General features: G+C 42.2%; 2 protein-coding genes across 6 annotated transcripts in view; both read left to right on the top strand.

Annotated features, from left to right (window-relative positions):
• Positions 1-8,271, top strand: part of LOC135099283 (ras-related protein Rab-7L1-like) — a 24,185-nt gene extending 15,914 nt beyond the window's left edge. For 3 of the 5 annotated variants that reach the window (XM_064001832.1, XM_064001763.1, XM_064001873.1), the window contains exons 2-6: positions 1,859-2,517; positions 2,646-2,846; positions 3,445-3,626; positions 6,478-6,599; positions 7,112-8,271. In XM_064001832.1, coding sequence (XP_063857902.1) covers positions 2,433-2,517; positions 2,646-2,846; positions 3,445-3,626; positions 6,478-6,599; positions 7,112-7,226 — 705 coding nt within the window. In that variant the 5' untranslated portion in view covers positions 1,859-2,432 and the 3' untranslated portion in view covers positions 7,227-8,271. The remainder of the gene's footprint in view (positions 1-1,858; positions 2,518-2,645; positions 2,847-3,444; positions 3,627-6,477; positions 6,600-7,111) is intronic. The other 2 variants (XM_064001722.1, XM_064001691.1) reach the window with 1 other exon arrangement.
• A 1,989-nt stretch (positions 8,272-10,260) lies between these two features.
• Positions 10,261-20,262, top strand: part of LOC135098861 (glutamate receptor-interacting protein 2-like) — a 138,980-nt gene continuing 128,978 nt past the window's right edge. The window contains exons 1-2 of the mRNA XM_064001290.1: positions 10,261-10,889; positions 19,757-20,178. Of these exons, the coding sequence (XP_063857360.1) occupies positions 19,808-20,178 (371 nt within the window). The 5' untranslated portion in view covers positions 10,261-10,889; positions 19,757-19,807. The remainder of the gene's footprint in view (positions 10,890-19,756; positions 20,179-20,262) is intronic.

The raw sequence follows: 20,262 nt of genomic DNA, 5'->3' as shown, positions 1-20,262 counted from the left end.
AAGGCGCACCAGGCCACAGAAGGCCTCTCCCTCAATGACCAAACAGAGTAGCAGCTTCTAGCTTCCTTCACCCTCAACATTACCACTACCCAAGCTTCAGCACCAGCCAGTCTTCAGCATCAGCATTATCTCAAAGACCCCAACACTTCAGCATCACCCAGCAAACACTTTCAGCACCAGTCCGTGCGTCAAGCGGAAACACACCACACACTTGTCAGCGTCTGGTATTGCTGCTACTCTCTGCTCATGAAAACTATGTGGTATAAACTATCTTCTTAAGTAGCATCGTACGTGCCTTTATTAACACACCTTGCCAAATTAGTAGACACTCATGTTGTATTCCCGGTGCGGTGTGATGTTCTCTTAGTGTGCGTTTCGGTAAGAAAGGGACTCTGTATGACGCGCAGCAGTGTGGTGGCGGGGAATAAACGATGGGTGTACAGGCTGACGGGGCGTGGCTAGAGAATGGCGTGGAGAGTGTAGGAAGAGATACTAGTGTTAGGAGGCTGAGTGAAGGGAAATGTAAGAAGGTATGCGTGTGTGTGTGTATGTGTGTGTGTGTGTGTGTAACTCAGTGAACGGAGGAGAGTGAGCGCTGAGGCCATGGCGAGAGAGAGAGAGAGAGAGAGAGAGAGAGAGAGAGAGAGAGCTTAATGCTGGGAGCGTGGTCATGTGAGCGTCGAGAAGTCTTAACATTAATCCGCTTTGGTTTGCTGTATTCACCGCTTTGCCATTACGCGACTGAATGCGATACACGGCCCCGGAGCAGCAAGCAGGCGAGGGCTAGGTAGTGCAGGCCTGGGCTTCGTTCATGCGTTACAAGAGGGTAGAGTGTTCACATGATGGGGGGCGAAGTAGAAGGGAGGCTGGCAGGTAGCGCTGGAGGATAGAGGCTTTGCTCTGTTCACTGTACTAAGACCAAAGGTTTCATAATGGGAGGAATGGACTGCTGATTCTGTTCCTGCTACTATTTTCATTTTTTGTTGTTTGTTTTTGCTAGTTACATTATCACTACTACTACTACTACTACTACTACTACTACTACTACTACTACTACTACTACTACTACTACTATTACTACTACTATTACTACTACTACTACTTTTGCAGCTGCGCCTCTTTAGTACTAAGGTATGTTATTGGACAAATCGTGACATGATATTGGATTTCCTGTTGTGAGGCAATATGGTGAGCTAATTCTCTCTGGCTTGGTGCTCTAAACTATGTACTCATGCTCTACTTTTTTTTTTGTCAGTTATCTTCTATTTTTTTGTCGGCTTAAGAAAGTTATATATATACTAGTCATACTAGTCATACTCTACTGAAGTATGTGTATAGCGTGTCTCCCTATTTGTATGTCTGTCCGCCCGTCTGTCGTATTGTCTGTCTGTCTGTCTGTCTGTCTGTCTGCTTCTATGCATGTGCTATGTATGTATGCATGTCACCCTGCATGTAAATGGCGAGTTACTGTTGCCAGTAAACTTGTAACACAGCAACACTGCAGACTTGGATATCGCCAGCAAGATTGGTGTGTATGTGTGCATGTATGTAGAGAAAGAGAGAGTGCATGGCATAAACTCCACACACACACACACACACACACACACACACACACACACACACACACACACACACACACACACACACACACACACACACACACACAATACTATACCGTACCACAAAACTACCACTCAACACAACCAGTCCATTTGAGAAAGGAAAATAACAAAATAAAACAAAACAAAACAAAGGAAAGTACTATAAAAAAAAAAGCAATGAGACAAAGCCAAACCTATAGAAGCTAAATTGACCAGTTCAAAGAAAAGCAAATGAAGCAGAAGTTTTCGCCAACCAGGAGTGAACAGGTCAGGGAGCCAAGCCGTGTGAGCCATCCTGCCCTCCCAGCCTAGTCAGGGAGCCAAATGTGACCCGCCCTGCCCTCCCAGCCTAGTCAGGGAGTTAAGTGTGACCCGCCCTGCTCTCCGAAACCTTGCCAGGAAGTCGCCCAGCCCGCCTCAGCCTCCCCGCCCTACTGTCGCCTTGCCTCCCAGCCTGCTGCAGTAAAAAGGGCCACACCATCACCGCCATTCACCAGAAACTGCCATGCATCTCATAAGCTGAACCACTGCTAAGTGAACACGCGCGCGCGACCAACTACACACACACATACACACACACACACACACTCACACACACACACACACACACACACACACACACACACACACACACACACACACACACACACACACACACACACATAAAAACACACTCATACATTCGCTAAGGAAGTAAACGAAGGAAAAGAACGGAATTACTCACGGAAAAGGAAAGGAAAGAAAAGGAAAGAGAGGGAAAAGCAGAAGGAAAAGAGCTGTCCTCCCTCCCAACTCACCACCACAGTCACCACCATCACCACCACCACCACAATGATCCGCAGACGGGGGCCGGAGGAGGGCGGCTATTACCTGAAGAAGCTACAGGTGGAGGAGGATTCACAGAGCAACAATGGCGGTGAGTGTAGGAGTTTGTACAAGGTTGGTGGGCTTGTGTACCCTCTCTCTCTCTCTCTCTCTCTCTCTCTCTCTCTCTCTCTCTCTCTCTCTCTGGGAACTCCTATTAATTGCTCCTATGTGTTGCAGAGGTGCCGGAAATGACGGAGCGGCTCTTCAAGGTGATCATCATCGGTGACCCCACGGTGGGCAAGACGTCCTTCGTGCAGCGCTATGTGCAGGACTCCTTCAGGCGGGACTACAAGGGCACCGTCGGCGTGGACTTCGCTCTCAAGATCCTCAAGTGGTCAGACTCCGAGACCATTAAACTGCAGCTGTGGGACATTGCCGGTGTGTGTGTGTGTGTGTGTGTGTGTGTGTGTGTGTGTAATCTGGCCTAGGGCAACAGAAAGGCTATAATATGAAATAAGTTAACAAATTTATGAATAAGTATAATAGGTGGAAGTTGACTAGAATGTTTTACACAGGAAGTGCCACGTGTAAATTTGATGACGTCTTTCAGCTTCCCTTACGTTCTTATGCTTTCATATGGTACTTCTGCGGTGCATTTAAATCAATTAATTATGGCCGTATGCTAAGACAGAGCAGAGTAAGATAGAGAGTACATTTCATGCCTCATAATCAGTTTCACATATTTGAAAGTTAAGAAGGCCCAGATCATTTCGAGAAATACTAGATTTATAATAGTGGTTCCAAAACTATATAGTTTATGGGCGCAATGTACGTGTCTTTCGTGAATCCTTTATGTTATTATCGTTAAATAAATGACATACAAGAGGAGTACCAACCACTTGTTTTTCCTAAACCGGCTCTGAACATAAAGATTTCAAATTAATATCCTGCTCACTTGGTATGCAAAGTAGTGTTTGTATTCTGAGACAGTATATATTCTTAACACAAGTCCGTAAGTCCTGCCTCTCTCCCTCAGGCCAGGAGAGGTTCACGTGGATGACCCGCGTCTACTACAAGGACGCCCAAGGCTGCATCATCATGTTTGACCTCACCAACCGCAGCTCCTTCCTCAACACGCTCAAGTGGAAGAAGGACGTGGACTCCAAATGCACTCTGGACGACGGCTCCCCGATCCCGTGCATGCTGTTGGCCAATAAGGTTAGTCTTGTTGGGTCGCTAGGTTGTTAAGTGGCTTTATGTAAAGTAAATTCCACCGACAAAGCTTCCTATGTGAAAATTAGTATCTACAATAGTTTTTCTTGTGATATATACAAAATTATATTCAGGCGTAAGATAATCTGATTTATTTCAGTTGGTTAGAGTAAATTACCACAGTTACATGAGCGATGCAAATATTTACAGCACGTGTTTGATGTATTAGTCCACCGAGGCGAATGTTTTCCAGCGGACACAGAGAAGCGCAAAAAAGGAAAAAATTATATGCTGTTTGGGGGTGATGAGGAAAGGTTTGAAGAGAGGAGTATAAAAACACCTCGTCATCTATTTTTTTCTTCTTGTTTCTTCTTTTTGTTTGTTTTCCTTTTCTTTGATGTCTATCTACCTGTCTGTCTTTTTGTCTATCTATCAATCAGTCAGTCAGGCAATCTATCTATCTATTCATCTAACTATCTATCTAACAATCTATCTATCTATCTACCAATCTATTTATTTAAATAAAACAACTCTAAATAATTGTACTTTTAGCTCAATTGAAATTATTAATGATGTCACATTATACGGTAGAAGGAATGGTAAGAAATTATTGATCATTATTATAAGATGCAAGAGAGAGAGAGAGAGAGAGAGAGAGAGAGAGAGAGAGAGAGAGAGAGAGAGAGAGAGAGAGAGAAATAACAGAATGTAGGAAAAAAGAAGAAAAGAGGAAGTGAGGATGGGAGATGGAGGTGGTGGATGGCGGGTGTTGGGAGGTGGCGGATGGTGGTGGTGGTGGAGAGAGAGAGAGAGAGTGGTGGGGGGCAGCGAGGGCGGAGTGCACGATAATCACCGGGATGATACGAAGCGTAGTCACACCTGGCCATAATAAATTGATGTCCCCTTACCTGAGAGATTAGTCTTGTAAATTTTACTGTGTTGTTCCTTTATGATAAATACCCGATTTTAACCCGGGGGAGAGGAAGGAGGGTGATGGAACAGAAGGCGAAGGAAGCGAGGGTAATGCTGGAGGGAAGAGGAGAGAAGGGTCGGAGTAGATAATGGCAAAAAATACTAGTTAAAAAGTAATTGGAACAGGAGAAGAAGGAGGTGGTGGTAATGGCGGTAGTGGTGGTGGTGGGGAGGATGGGAAGGACTGGGAAGGTGGAGAAAAAGGAATTACTGAAAGGGAGGGAGGAGGAAGAGAAGGGCTGGTGATGGTGGTGGTGAGAGAGATGAGGGGGTGAACGCACAGATCATAGGGATAGACGGAGGAAGAACCAGGTGAGGGGGGGTCATGGGGGTGGCGGCTTAAAGCTTAGTTTTGAGGGGATTTAACTAGTCACAGGAAAACAACAGCATTCATCAGAAAGGTGACACACGTTGCTACGGAATATGAGGAGCAGGAGTGACAGAGGTTTTACTGCAGCCGACTGCACTTGCACCAGTTACTCTCGTGCATCGGGTCTTCTGCTGTTCCCGTTTCTTGCCGCTCCTCAAGTCCCTCACAAAAGTTGCTGAGTTTCCCCAGAACCAGTGAGATGTTGAGATGAGCTGTGTTTTGTCTGGCGTCTTCAGTGGGAAACGATCCGGGCTGTTAGCCACGTCAGTAATTCATTGTTGGCGCGTTGAATCAAACATTGGTAGTAGTTGACACCTGAACTCCACTCCATTCCTTCCCTTACGCTTTGGAGGATGTAGAGAGGTATATTCATGATCTGCTATAAGTGTGTATATATCTCTCTATATCTTCCAAGTATGAACATGATTTAAACTTATGTAGCATCCACATTCCCTTACCAACACTAGCGAAACAGGACCGCTTCTCACTCGGCACAGAGAGGAAAAAGGAAAAATTGGAGAAAATATAATATAGCAATGATACATTAATTGTGCCTATCCGTAACAGTGGGATGAAGCGTCACCTAAATCATCTCAAGACCTTTAATAATTTCACGCAGTGGTGTGAGTCCTCCTCGAGCAGTCATTCTTCTCGGGAAAACAAATCTAAGTGTTTCCCTTCCCGGAAACCGAACACCGGTTTAGTGGATGACAGCCACACGCCGCCCCGCCCACCAGACCACCCGCCAGCCACCTTATACCTGATGACGCCACTATCCTGCTGACCTTGAACACAACATTCTCCTTCTCCATGAAAGAACTATCCATGCAACTCTTACATTCGCAAAATAAGTAAATAAGTATAAATAAATAAATATAAATAAATAAACAAATGAACAAATAAACAGAAAAATAGATAGATATATGGATAAATTAATCAACTAATCAGAAAGATTAACCCTTCTTAGCTGGAGACGCATGTAATGTGCCACACTCCCTCTCTAACACACCTGCATGAGGCCAAGCGTTTATGTAGTACTCGTGACTGCTGAGCGTGGGTGTGACTGTTGTATTGCGGTGATACGGACTATTATTGGGAATTAGCTCATCGGAAAGTAATGTAGTGCGAGTCGCTTAATGGAATATCTGTTAACTATTACTGTACTTAATATTAATGAAGTAAATTAAAATCATCAGTTTATAATGCACATGCTCGTGACCACCACTTGAATACCATAATTACTACACTAAATCAATGGTGCAATGTTGCAAGCACAGCAATATCACACTGATAGCTTGTTCAAAGGCCAAACGGAATACAATGCTGGTGGTGATAATCATGTTTCCAGTGTGACCTGTGTTTTGTGAATGAATGTTTGGTTCCAGTGTGACCTGTGTTTTGTGAATGAATGTTTGGTTCCAGTGTGACCTGTGTTTTGTGAATGAATGTTTGGTTCCAATGTGACCTGTGCTTCCAATGTGACCTGTATTTTGAGCATGATCTGTCTGTTTCCAGTGTGATCTGCCGCACCGCCAAGTGGACCAGCTGGAGATCGAGAGGCTGTACAAAGAGCACAACTTCACTGGCTGGACGGAAACTTCGGCCAAGGAGGGATTGATGGTGACTGACTCCATGAGGTGAGACACACACACACACACACACACACACACACATAAGAGATGGATATGTCTAAGTATAAGCAGAAATAGTTTTCCGAGTACAGCAATAGGTTAGTCACCGTTAGTGAAGTACATTCATTAACAGAGACAGTGATGTGTAGAAAAAACATGTGTGAGTTTAAAGGTTATTACTGGGTGGCATTAAGAGATAGGTGTTAGAAGTTCGGCTTAATCTTTTAGGAATACAAGTGGATAACTGCAATAATGTTATATATATATATATATATATATATATATATATATATATATATATATATATATATATATATATATATATATATATATATATATATATATAACTTTTTTAGTAACAAAGGAATTAGTAGCGAGAAAAGGTCCCTCGACTCACTGCTTCATCTATTTGAGTTATCCCTTACGTTACACATTCTCTCTCTCTCTCTCTCTCTCTCTCTCTCTCTCTCTCTCTCTCTCTCTCTCTCTCTCTCTCTCTCTCTCTCTCTCTCTCTCAGGTTCCTCGTGGACGTTATGATGCGACAGAAGAATGACGCAGACAATGACTCTGAAGAATCTTCGTTGCGCCTCACCCCAGCCGAGCCTGAACTTAGCAGGACCTGTTACTGCTGAGCTTCGCTCTACCTCTGCGCTCCTGCTGGTGGAGGTGCGAGGTGCGGGGTCGAGGCGCGTGACACCGTCGTGGCGCGTCACAGGTGTACCTCATGTTCCTTCACGGAAAACTTGGGAGGCACCGGAGGACCTCAAGATTCCAACCGAGTGGAAGCTAGACGGGAGAGTCGCAGTGCCTTCCTTCTTTCCGTCTTTGCCTTGTTCGTTCCGTCCTTCCTCTCCTGGTTTTGTTTTTCTATCACTCTTTTTCACGCAGGAGAATCGCATTGCTTTTTCTCGTTCTCTCCTTCCTCTCCTTATTTATTTTTACTATCACTCTTATTTTTCACACTGGAGTCTAATTGGCTTTTCTCTTTCTTTTTTTTTCTTTCATTCATGCCGTCCTTCCTTTCCTGGTTTCGTTTTTCTCGTGATTCTCTCTTTCATTAACTTCATTTCCATATTTTTTTCCTTGCACTTCTTTTCTGTCATTCCGTCTCTCTCTCTCTCTCTCTCTCTCTCTCTCTCTCTCTCTCTCTCTCTCTCTCTCTCTCTCTCTCTCTCTCTCTGGACACCATCATTTATTCCGTCTCTATCGTCCTCGTAACTTCGCCCTCCACCCTCAACTCCGCCCCACGTTTGTTAAAAAGATGATGTGTCGCACCGCCTCCTGCTGCTCTCTTACGACTGTGTGTATGTGTGTGTGTGTGTGTGTGTGTGTGTGTGTGTGTTGACCGGCTACAGTGAGTGACCGCCGCTTACAACGTCGTCTTCCACCAAAACACTGCCAACACCACCATGCTTACATAAATCACACTTGTACACCAAAGACCTACGCCGCCACCATCACCACCGCGGCATTGACACCACCACCACCACAACTACCACCACCCATCATTAAACTACCACCGTCGTCCGTAACAGCAACAACAACAGCAACAACAACAACAACAATAACAATAACAACAGCTACCGCTAATATATATATATGTATACAATACCATCACCTTTGTGGGAGGAAATTAATAATAATAAAGTTTGCATTTCTGCATTATACAAAACAGTGCCTCTGCGTTTGAGTTATTCCTCAGCGTACCGTAATGGAAACAGATAGCAATGGTGATCAAGACACTTCACAATGTAAATTTGGACTTGCTTTTCAACTGCCTACTTTAGATACTTTTTTTTTTTTATGTAAGAACTGGCATAGAGCAACAGAAAGGAAGAAGAAAAAGGGGGCTACTGAGGTGCCAGTCCCTAAAGAGAAAGCCAAAAGGAATATTAAAAATTGGTGGCATCTTTTTTTTTTTTTTTTAGGTTTGCTTCCCTTGGTCAGAATCCCTCTTATATGAAAAAAAAAATTGCAACCGTTCAGTTTATTAGCTCAATATTACACCCCCTCTATCCAGTATATCCTTCAACAACTCACGACACTCAAATTCTATGTAACTTTACTGAGTTCTTGATATCAACGTGAACTATCACTCAAGTTAGGTATCACTGTAATGCACTACCTGTGTCTCTGGCCTGTATTCTTAAGCATTCCCGTTTCTTATGAAGTTTCTTGTCCGATTTCTTAAGTGGGCGACGTGTGTTGTTCCTAGTTAAATCCTGGGTCTAAAATACTCTAGTATGATACAAATCTGAGTTACAATAGACCATTTTGAATGAATGAAATTTGAAATGAAGAATGATAATTCTACTTCTCTGAAACTTTGCAAGGGTTAAATAATGGAGAAATTTATGTTGAGAGTTACTATAACGCTCCTGAAAACACGCGAATAAGTAGTGAGCCTTTCCTCATTGAGAGACCATCATCTTACAGAGTAATCAAGATCCTCAAATCCTCAGGGTCAGTAACCAAGACAGGACGATAGATAATTGGATCAAGCTTGAAAAGGTTTGATTTGAAAAGAGATAGAGAGGAATCGGCTCCCAAATAGAGTGGTTGATGAGCGGAATAAACTTAATAATTAGGTTTTTAGTACTGAGTCAATAGGAACCTGTTAAAGATTAAATAAATTTATGGATGAGGATGATGGATGGAATAAATAGGTGTGTTTCATGCAGAAACTGCCATCTCTTGTCTTGATGGTTGCTTGCAGCTTCCCTTATTTTCTTATGTTCTTATGTTTTTTTATGTTTTTAAGTACGAGTAACATCATAATTTCGTTGCCACTCATCTACGTATCTCGTGCGTTCTCTTCTCTTAATTACTGCCTCTGCCTTCTCTCATTCCCCCTCTCCTCTTCCCTCGCATCCCTTTATCGTCCTCTCCCTCTTACTCCGCCACATATGGAAACTATATTACACCTACCAGTGCACACCTGCCCAGGAGCGAACAGGTGTGCGGCAGGGAGCTAAAGATAACTCGGGTATGTGTGTGTGTGTGTGTGTGTGTGTGTGTGTGTGTGTGTGTGTGTGTGTGTGTGTGTGTGTCCTGCCTCGCACATTTTTCCCTATCACTGTTCATTAATGCCTGCATATCACGTGGCATTGCGTGTTAAAGATGCGCATTTTTTAGTACTACGATGCCTGCCTGCTCTTTACACCGCCACCACTGCTGCCTCCGGAGTCGCCACCTGCACCGTCAGCTGCAGTGTGTGACTTTAAGAACAGTAACAGATGACGAGAAGGTGAAGGAAAAAGATATAAAGACAATAACGTTTGAGAAAACGATGAAATAAAAGAAGACAGCGACAATAATGATAACGAAAACAATAACAACATAAACAACTTGGTGCAAACTGGAAAAATTACAATGTTCATGCAGTAGTGAGGAAGCGGCGTGTATGTAAATGAAGAGACGAAGAAAGAGAAAGAAAAGAAGACAGTGATGATAATGGATAACGAAAACAACAACAACAGCAACTTTGCACAAATTGGGAAAAAATCATAAACGTTCATGCAAAAGTGAGGCAGCGGTATGTACGTAGATGGAGATGAGGAGAAAGAAAAGAAAAGAGTGACAATAATGGATAACGAAAACAAGAACAATGACAACAACAACAACAATAACAACTTTGCACAAACTAGGAAAGATTGTAATGTTCATGCAGTAGAGAGGCAGCAAGCGGCGTGTGCCCCTCACCTCCCGCCCTTCCTGCCCCTCCTGCCCATCTCCTCTCTTGCTCCTCTCCACTACCACTACCTCAGTCGCCGCCACGCGCCAGACAACAGTGGCAGTCACCACTCACCGCGAAGCAGGAGACGAGTCGCAGAGAGAGTGAGGAAGAGAGGCTCAGTAAGTGGTGATCGCTCGACAGGGAAGGAGGGTACGTGCGCGGCGTCCCTCCTAGACCCTACCTCGTGTGCGTGTGTGTGTGTATGTGCGTCAAGCCCCGCGTGTGATAGTGTGACGTAGCCTGCAGCCGTGAGCCGCGTCTCTGGTTACTGAAAGGTGCTTGTGGTGTTGTGCGGCGGCCGTGTAGGTGTGGGGCGCAGGCACAGGTAAATAGAAAGTGTGTACAAGTGAGAGTGATGGAGGAGGCTGCTGTGAGGAAGGCGAGGGCGTGGAAATGAAGATTTGCCACCACGAGGAGAAGGAAGAGACCCACGAACCACGTGACCCGCGGACTGAAGGGCAAGTGGTCTGCACCAACACTACCACCTCCACCATCATCACTGCCACCCCCACCAGTCGCGTCCATCCTTGTTGCTCCGGTACTACTGCTACTACTATTGGTATTAGCACTACTACTATTACTACTATTATCACCACCACTAGTCATCATTACCAAAGACCTACTATTACTATTATTGGTGCTATCACTGTTAAATTATCTTTACTACTTATATTACTATAATTGGTACTATCACCACCATCAACATCTATTACCAAAGACCTTTCCTACTACTACTACTACTACTACTACTACCACTACTACTACTACTACTATTACTACTAGGTACTACTACAATAACTACTACTACAATAACTACTACTACTACTACTGCTATTACTACTACCACTAGTGTTATAGAAATACTACTCCTACATCAAGAACAACTGCCACTACTACTACTACTACTACCACTAATATTATAGAAATACTACTCCTACAACAAGAACAACTGCAACTACTCCTACTACTACTACTACTACTACTACTACTACTGCTACTACTACTACTTCTGGTCCTACAACAACAACAACAACAACAACTACTACTACTACTACTACTACTACTACCACCACCACCACCATTATCACCACCACCGCCACCACCGTCAGTGACCACACGCAGGTGACAGATGCTAAGCCTACACACACACCTGCACGTGAGCGGCGGCATCAGTATCAGTATCATAGTCCATTAGATACTCGCCGCGAGCAGGTAACCGTGAATATTGGGTTTAACCTATCCAGAACCAGTCTGACGCCGCATTATTATTAGCGGTTCGAAATTGTTTGATAGGTTTATTTGATTTATTTACCATTTTCTGGGTCTTTTTTTTTTTTTATGTTAGAGGGATTCCGGCCAAGGGATGCTATTTTATTTATCTATTTATTTTGTTCCATTTTATTTAGTTGGCTTGTTTATTTGATGTTTTGTTTTATTTTATTTTGTTATAATTTTTTTTTTTTTTTTTTTCATGTAAGAGAGGTTCTGGCCAAGGACAACAAAAAGCCGGCGAAAGAAAAGGCCCACTGAAAACTGAAGATAAATATACATATCTATACACACATATATAATATAGATTCATGCTTTCTAGACACTTGCAATACAGTCTGTTAAATACATACATGGTTCTGTGCATTCTAGGAAAGGAAGAATTAGCTTACTATTCAATCTTTTTTAGTACTGTCCACACAAACAATTTTTCATAAACCTCTGAAATGGTGACTATAGTAGTGAATGGGTTAACGCTGACCATCTTTCCTATTTTGTCTTATACTATGATAATTAAATGTTTCAAATGTTTCTCAAAATCTAATCTCCCAATCCTAATCGCAGGAGCTGGAAATTCTAATATTAAAATAATCCTCTCAATTGTAGAAGTTATGTGCCAAGGGTGACCATATCTGTGAAAGAGTTAACTCTGATCTCCTTCTTCCCAACCCTAATTGCTGGAAATGGAAATTCTATCAATGAAATAATTCCCTCAATTGTTCAATTGTTACATCTCTGGTCAAACTGCGGCGGTTTTGTGCAAAGGACGACTATGACAGTGGAAAGAATGAACTCTGACCTTCCCCTTAAGTCTAACCTCCCAACTCTTATTGCTGGAATTCTAATAGAGAAATAATCCCTTTATATGTTAAATCTCCTCAAGCCAAGTTCCAGAGGTTCATAACTTAACACAGTCACACGAACCATAAACTATTCACGATCTTTCTTTTTCCTCTTCCTCCTTCTCCTCCTACTTGGGTCACGGTGCCTTGTATTATTTAGGCCAATTAACTATAGGTACACGTGAAGGTTCAGGGCAAGGTAACAAGTAGGTGGTGCCTTGTGTGATCATTGGAGGGATGCTGAAGCCTCTATGGAGGTGAGGGCATTCTGAGGGTTTCATGCAGTTACTGTATCGATGTACATGTGCGTTTTTATGTATCGATGCGGTAGTATGAAAGGATTGTGTCTGACCTTCCTCGTGCTGCGCTATATGGCTCAGTTTCTTTGGTGTTTTAGCTTAATCAGTCGCTCAGTCATTGGTCTTCCCTGTTCAGAAAGAGAGAAAGGAATAGTGGAACTACATCTGCTTCTGTTGGGACACATTGCTTACAACGGTGGATAGGGATGGGATACATTGATGGGAAAAGGTGGCAAAAAAACTGCAGGGCTCGTGTTTTAAGACGCTTTAAACTCCCATAAGGACTAGATTTTAAGGCTGAATAGATGATTAGTAGGTAATCTTGAATGTTTTCTTTATTAGTGGTGCAGGAAACTTCTTAAAATAGCATTAGAATCTGGAAAATAGCCCTGGAAACTCCAACAGCTTACATTGGAGTCTGTTAAAAGTAAATAAGACGATGCAGTGTTTGAGTAATATAGTCCCAGATCTTCATTCTCTCAAAAGGAAGACTTGCAGTTGAAGAGCAAGAAAATACATACACTAATACTCCTGCGTCAGCTTGAGTTTTCCTTTTATCATTCCTATTCACCGCCCATCATTCTGGATGAGGCGCCCTTTCGCGTGGTGATGATGAATACTCACGGTCACCTGCTAAAGCTGCAAATACCTGAGCAGTTGTATGGATTCATGTGTGCTATAATTCCATTTAGCCCTCTCTGAATGTTGCTGTGAATTTCAATGAAAGGCGTATTTTCTGTTCGGGGGGAATGAACATGTACCTGTCACTACTTCATCTCCCAGCACTGGACACCTTGCAGTGTTGCCCCGCCATGTGTGAATAATGGAATGGAGTCTTAAATGTGGCTTGTTCTTGCTTTGTTTAGTTTATGGTTAAGGTAACTGTGTTTGTGTAGGATAAATTGTGTCTAATGTGAGCTGTTCTTATGGCTGAAATGCTGGATTGGGAAAGAAAGTAACAAGTCAGAGTTATCGACAGATGAAAAAAAAAAAAAAGATAGAAAAGAAAAAAAGATGAATGTAAGTTTTCCTATAAATGTAATAAAAGAAAGAAAACGAAATAGCAGATAACAGAGGGTGGAAAAACTGCAACAAATGTTAATATTCAGAGAAGAGTTAGTGAGAAAGAAAACGCACGGAAAATAAAAGAAATGAAAGCCATTAGAGGAAAGAAGACAAAAAAAGTAAATGGCAGTACAAATTGAAATTACAAAACAAAATACCAAGAAATTGAAGATGAGAGAAATGCAAGAAATTCTGATACCGAGGGAACAAAGAAACCATAATGAGGAAAATTTAATGAAAAAAGAAAGAAAGGAAAAAGTAAAAAGTGATAAACTGGAAAGTGTCACAACCGGCAGAGCTGCAGCATTGTCAGCTAACCGGTTCTTGTTCCCCCCTCCCCCTCTCCCATTCCTTCCCCCTTCCCTCTCCCCCTCCCACACGCGCTTTCACACTGGTATATTGCATTTATGTTGTTGTTGTTGTCGTTGTTGTTGTCATTATTATCATAGATTTATGACTTGATTAAATGGATACATTAATAGAAGTAGTAATAATAGTAGTAGTAGTAGTAGTAGTAGTAGTAATAGTAGTAGTAGTAGTAATAGTAGTAGTAGTAGTAGTAGTAGTAGTAGTAGTAGTAGTAGTAGTAGTAGAGTAGCAATAATGATAATAATAATAATAATAATAATAATAATAATAATAATAATAATAATAATAATAATAATAATAATTTGATAAGGAGTCTGCACCCGCTATGGAAAAGAAAACACTTATAAAATGAAAACTTATCATCTCTGTGGTCTTGGAAAATAGTCATGATGAAAGAACAAAACGTTTGAAAATATGTAGTACTTAACTCGAAAAATTATACTTATCCTTAGCGGCACAATTGTCTCAAAAATGTATGTTCTGAAACACTTTGGGCTCTTATATCTGTTTTCAAAGACCAAAAGATGATAAGTCGAGCTTTCATGGATGTTCTTCCGCACCAACAACGCAGAACATATTGAAGGGTTTGTCGAGAAAGATAAACATTCATAACAGTACAGTTGTCTCCAATTCTGAAACACCATGGTCTTTCATGAGGACTGTTTTCAGAGGGCCAGAACATGACAAATCGAGCTTTCGTATATATTCTTTCCAATGACGAGGCAGAAGTTTTTTTTTTTCCTCATATTATCACTAGAGTCATGAAAACACCCTTGAGAACACCAATAACCTCCACTACAGCCTGTTAAAAGTAATAGAGATAAGCTGCTGAAAATATTAGGATACGGTCTTTGTTTCAATTCCACACGTCACTGAGATGCGTCTGTTCACTGTTACCGTCACTTTCCTGTCACCTCCTTGACGATGATGCACGAACCTCCTCTGTCCCTTACTGTCATCTTCTCTCCGTCAACCTCCCTTGGGTTTCTCTGCCATTTCATTCCATTCTGTCATTCCCCGCGTCTCGTCATTCTCTATCATATACTACCTTCGCTTCCTCTTGTCATTCCATTCCATTTTTTGTCACTCATCCTTCTCGTCAATCTCTATCACATCCGTTCCCTCGTCTCTGTCTATCACTCCTGTCAGCCTCTCCTCTGTCCTTACCTTCCTCCTCCACCTTCACCTTTAGTATTACTCGCGGTAAACAGTTTCCCTTGTCTGCTATCAGAGGACATGAAGTGAAACGTGTCCACCCTCAGGTTCTCTCTCTCTCTCTCTCTCTCTCACACACACACACACACACACACACACACACACACACACACACACACACACACACACACACACACACACTTCGGCTGCCTAATAGTAATAAAAAACACATAAGAAAAGAACAGAAAAAAAAAGTGTCTGGGAAGGGAGCTAACTGACCTAAGGAATTCGAAACATTCACCTCTACACGCCATCTGTCATCTATCTATCTATACGCCAGGCTGACATCGCCCTTAAGAGGAAGAGTAACAGAGATAAGGTGTCTACGTACATTTATCTGTCTGCATTCCCTCACATCTTTGCCTCTAGGCTTTAAGAGGAGAGAAGACATGTGTTATTGGAGCTCGTAATAGTAGTAGTAGTAGTAGTAGTAGCAGTAGTAGTAGTAGTAGCAAACAACCCATACCTTGAAGAACCATAACCATATAGCAAGTCTTGATTAACTCTTAGGGATGACTCCTCTATACAATTTGTGCGCGAAAGGAGAAAGGTTTACCCGAGAATCTGCTCCTCAGTCTTGACCGCAACACACAGCGCAGGACAACTTATCCTGCGGCGCTGCGCTACACTCATTCATTCTCTGGTTCCACGTAGATTGTCTTTCCTTCCTTCTTTCCTGCTTTCTCGTCCTCACTTCCTTGATAATATGATACGGGAAGGCTTGTGTGTGTGTGTGTGTGTGTGTGTGTGTGTGTGCTTCAGTTGTACATTTTGTTTTGTCTGCAACTTGAGCGTCTAATCAGTCAATCAGCAAATAAGAAAACAGGTCCTCTTGTTTGGCAAGTATTGTAGCTCAGTCAGGAAATCAAATCACACTCATTACATGATGCTGGTATATTTATTTACTTATTTTATTCGTTTACATGAATAAACACACAGAAGCATATTCACAGATACACGTGGAGAGTAATAGCATGTAATGAAGCGAATCTTTTCAGTTTACTAGCCTATTATAATCTTTTATCTCTAACTCATTGACCAGCAAATTGAATCATTCCTTACACGACCCAGGGTTTTTTTTTTTTTTCTTTCCTTTATATGAATAGATACAAATAAGCATATTCATAAATATAAATGAAGAATCGTGTAAAAAGCTAGGTTTCTTTTTAGTTCTTTTTACTCATTTTACAATATTACCTCTAAATCCTTGACAGCACCTCTTTATACGTAGAAACATGTACCGCATATCATCAATTCAAAGCTTATTTTCCCTCCATTCATGACCGTCCCATCCCTTCCCTCCATCTATTCCTTCTCTTCCTCTGTCCCTGACCAGTCTACTATGAATGACAGTGTAATCAGTAAGTGGGCTAGCAATGGTCACTGTATATCAACTGAAATCTTGGGCCGAGTTAGTAAGAAGGCGAATTTTTCTTCCGACACAGCGGTAAGGACTCGGACAAAGAGCGAAAAAAGGAACAAAAAAAGGCTCAGAATTTTACTTTTGAAGACTTACTGAGAACGTTTCCATACTTAAGAACACAAATAAGAAGGCAGGGAGCAAATTTACCCCCGACATGGCAATCAAAACTCGGAGTGAGTGAAATTGAGACAAGTCAAGAGCACAAATAAGAAAGCAGGTAGAGCTGATGGACGCACCGGGGCCATTACCAACCCATTATAGCGGAGGCACGGTAATGTTTTCTCGGTAAATTTGCAATATCACGCTCGTCTGCCGCACCGACTGTCTAGTCTCTTACTTTTCCTGCTAAGTAAAGTCATCTGCTTCACTGTTATATGCGTTACTACCTCCGCATTTAATATTTTCGTTGATATTCAGTTAGGAGGCTGTGCGTGGTAGTTAAGGTTAGACTGGGCGCGTAAAAATATTGCTGCGGTAACGATAAATGAACAGCAGAGCATGACTTAATGAATAGATAGTTTAGTAACGAGATAGTTAAGTTATATGCTTCACTGCTATGCATGTTATTATCAATGCATTTGTCATTTGTGTGGATATATATTCAGTCACGGTACAAGTTAAGAGCGTAATTACAGGACGCCACTGGCAGCAAAGGAGAAATTAATAAAATCACTGTACCTGTATCTGTATTTTTTTTGTTTCATTTATTTTATTTATTTATTTATTTAATCATAATACTTACTTCGTTTTGTTTATTTATTTTAGTTGATTTTTTCAATAATTTTATCTATTCATTTAATTTTTATTCATTTATTTATTTTACTTATTTTTTGTTCAGTCAAAGCCGTAGCTCGCGACAGGAATGCATGAAGGGAGGTGGTGCACAGTCTCACTCCGCAGCGTCCCAACGACCCGAGACAGTGACTGACAGTGAGAGACAGTGGCAGTGACAGTGACACAGTGACAGTGACAGTGAAAATCAAGCTGTCAATATTAGTCAGATACTTAAGAAAAAAGCACCCAAGGATTTGTCTTGAAATATCAGAAAATGTTAAGCTTGTTCGAAGAATTGATAAGAGAAATTAAGCAGGGAAAGTAAAATAAATTGAAATAGAATACAATAGATAAAATAACTGTCAATGGTAACTAACTACATATAAAGTCGGGGTCAATCATAGATATTAGCTGACACATGGGAAGAAGCAATAGGAGGACGAGGAGGAGAAAAATCTCTCTCTCTCTCTCTCTCTCTCTCTCTCTCTCTCTCTCTCTCTCTCTCTCTCTCTCTCTCTCTCTCTCTCTCTCTCTCTCTCTCTCTCTCTCTCTCTTCCACACAGTAGAAAAAGAGGAGAGAAAGAGAATGGTCACTATTGTACATGTATTTACCTAAGCTATACCCTTACGTGTGTGGCAGGAGAGAGTGAGAGGGAGAGGGGAGGGAGACAGTGGGCAGCTCATCACTTTCTCCTTCACTCGCTTACGTACGTACCACCACCACCACCACTACCACCACCACCATCATCATTACCAGGCCTTGAGACGTGGCTGTAATGTTTATCAGTCATGTCCTCGTGCTTATTATTATTACTACTATTAATATTATTATTATTATTATTATTATTATTATTATTATTATTATTATTATTGTTGTTGTTGTTGTTGTTGTTTTTCTTCTTCTTCTTCTTGTCCTTGTTCCTGTTCTTGTTCTTGTTCTTCTCCTTCTCCTCATTATTATTATTATTCTTATTACTATTATTATCATTGTTATCATCATTATCACTGTTGTCACCATTATCATAAGTAATCACCACTCATATAAAAACAGTGAGGACTCCCATAAACGTTAAGATAAAAGGCCACAGCGATGATTAATCAGGACCTCATGAATGTTCTTCCCTTTGATGATGCAGAATCCTTGCTAAACTATCACTTGAACCACGAAAACAGCCTTGAAACTCTCAGTAACTTCTATTAAAAGTCTGCTAGGAAGTAGTTGAGATAAATCACAGAAAATTTTGAAGACACGCTCCCGGAGTGTCCATAAATGTAAAAAGATTCAGCCAACTATTTTTATTTAACCCTTTCACTGTGATATACAACAATTCACAACGCTAGAGGCAATGTATGGAATCGTTATAAGCATCTACAGGAAAGAAAGAAAGGATTGAAAATAATAGTTTTTTTTTGCAATTTCTAGCCAGTATAATGTTTCGAGGTGGCTGAGGAACAAGAATTTACGTCTCTGAGTGGTTATTAATCAGGAAAAGATGTGCCAAAGACCAGTGAAAGTTAACTCCTAAGAAATACAGACGATGCAAAGGAAGGTGTGACTCTTATGGTGGCAGAGTGGTGTTCATTTTCTAGCGTGTATTATTTTTGTTCCCGGAGTGAGTGACCTGAGGCGTGGGCGTGGTGGTGATGGTGGTGGCGATGTTAACGGTGATGGTGGTGGTGCTGGGGGGCTGGGCGGAGGCGTTCTCAACAACACCTTGCTATCATACGGGCCTTGTTGTTCCAGCTGCTGTTACTACTACTACTACTACTACTACTACTACTGTTCCCTACTACTACTACTACTACTACTGCTACTACTACTACTACTACTACTACTACTACTACTACTACTACTACTACTACTGCATTTTTCATCATCGTCATCATCATCATCATCATCATCATCATCATCATCATCATCGATTCTAACTATTCCAAAAGAAGGCAAAGTGAAATTTTCCACATTTTGGGAAGGGTGTGTTATTTCATCTTGATTTTCTTATTTGGTTGTTTATAGTTTGTTTGCTCGTTTTTGCTTTTCTTCTTTTATAGGAAGATAGAGATTCAATGCAACATTTTACGCATCTCTTCCCTGGCTCTCTCATCCTCTCGCTCACTTTCCCCTTCCCTGATTTCTTACATTCTCGTTATTTTTTGTCCTTCCCACTAGGTGCCATCGGCGTGAGGTGTGCGGGCGGGCTGGCGGGTGTAGCAGGACGTCATGGCGTCTTTCCTGCAGTTTGCGCTGTCCCCTTTCCCGAGGCGACGCTCACGGAGAGGCTCCTCCGCCTCCTCCCAAGACACGGCATCTAGCACGCCGCCCACGCCCACACCCACTCGAGTCTCGCCGCCCAAGACCCGTTCGGTGGGTATCCAGACGCCCGTGCTGGAGCGACGGGCGGGCCACGGGCTGAGGGATGCGCCTCCCACGCCAGGGTCACTGCGGCGCCTCAAGGGAGGATGGGGCGCCTCCCCTTTGCTGTCCCGCCGCTCCTCCCGCGACACCCTGCGAGAGGACAGTCTCACGCCCACGCCCGCGTCCTCACCCCCGCCACTCCCCGAGATGCGCCTCTCCACGGCGTCCTCCAGAAGGTGAGTCCTTTCCTCCTCTTGATTTTTCTTCAGTGAGTTGCATACAGACTTTATTTGTCGAACCTCTTATGACATCTCTCTCTC

This window comes from Scylla paramamosain, chromosome 1 (genome assembly GCF_035594125.1).
Source record: "Scylla paramamosain isolate STU-SP2022 chromosome 1, ASM3559412v1, whole genome shotgun sequence".
In the NCBI taxonomy this organism is placed as follows: domain Eukaryota; kingdom Metazoa; phylum Arthropoda; class Malacostraca; order Decapoda; family Portunidae; genus Scylla; species Scylla paramamosain.
This window is presented reverse-complemented; position numbering and strand designations above follow the sequence as displayed.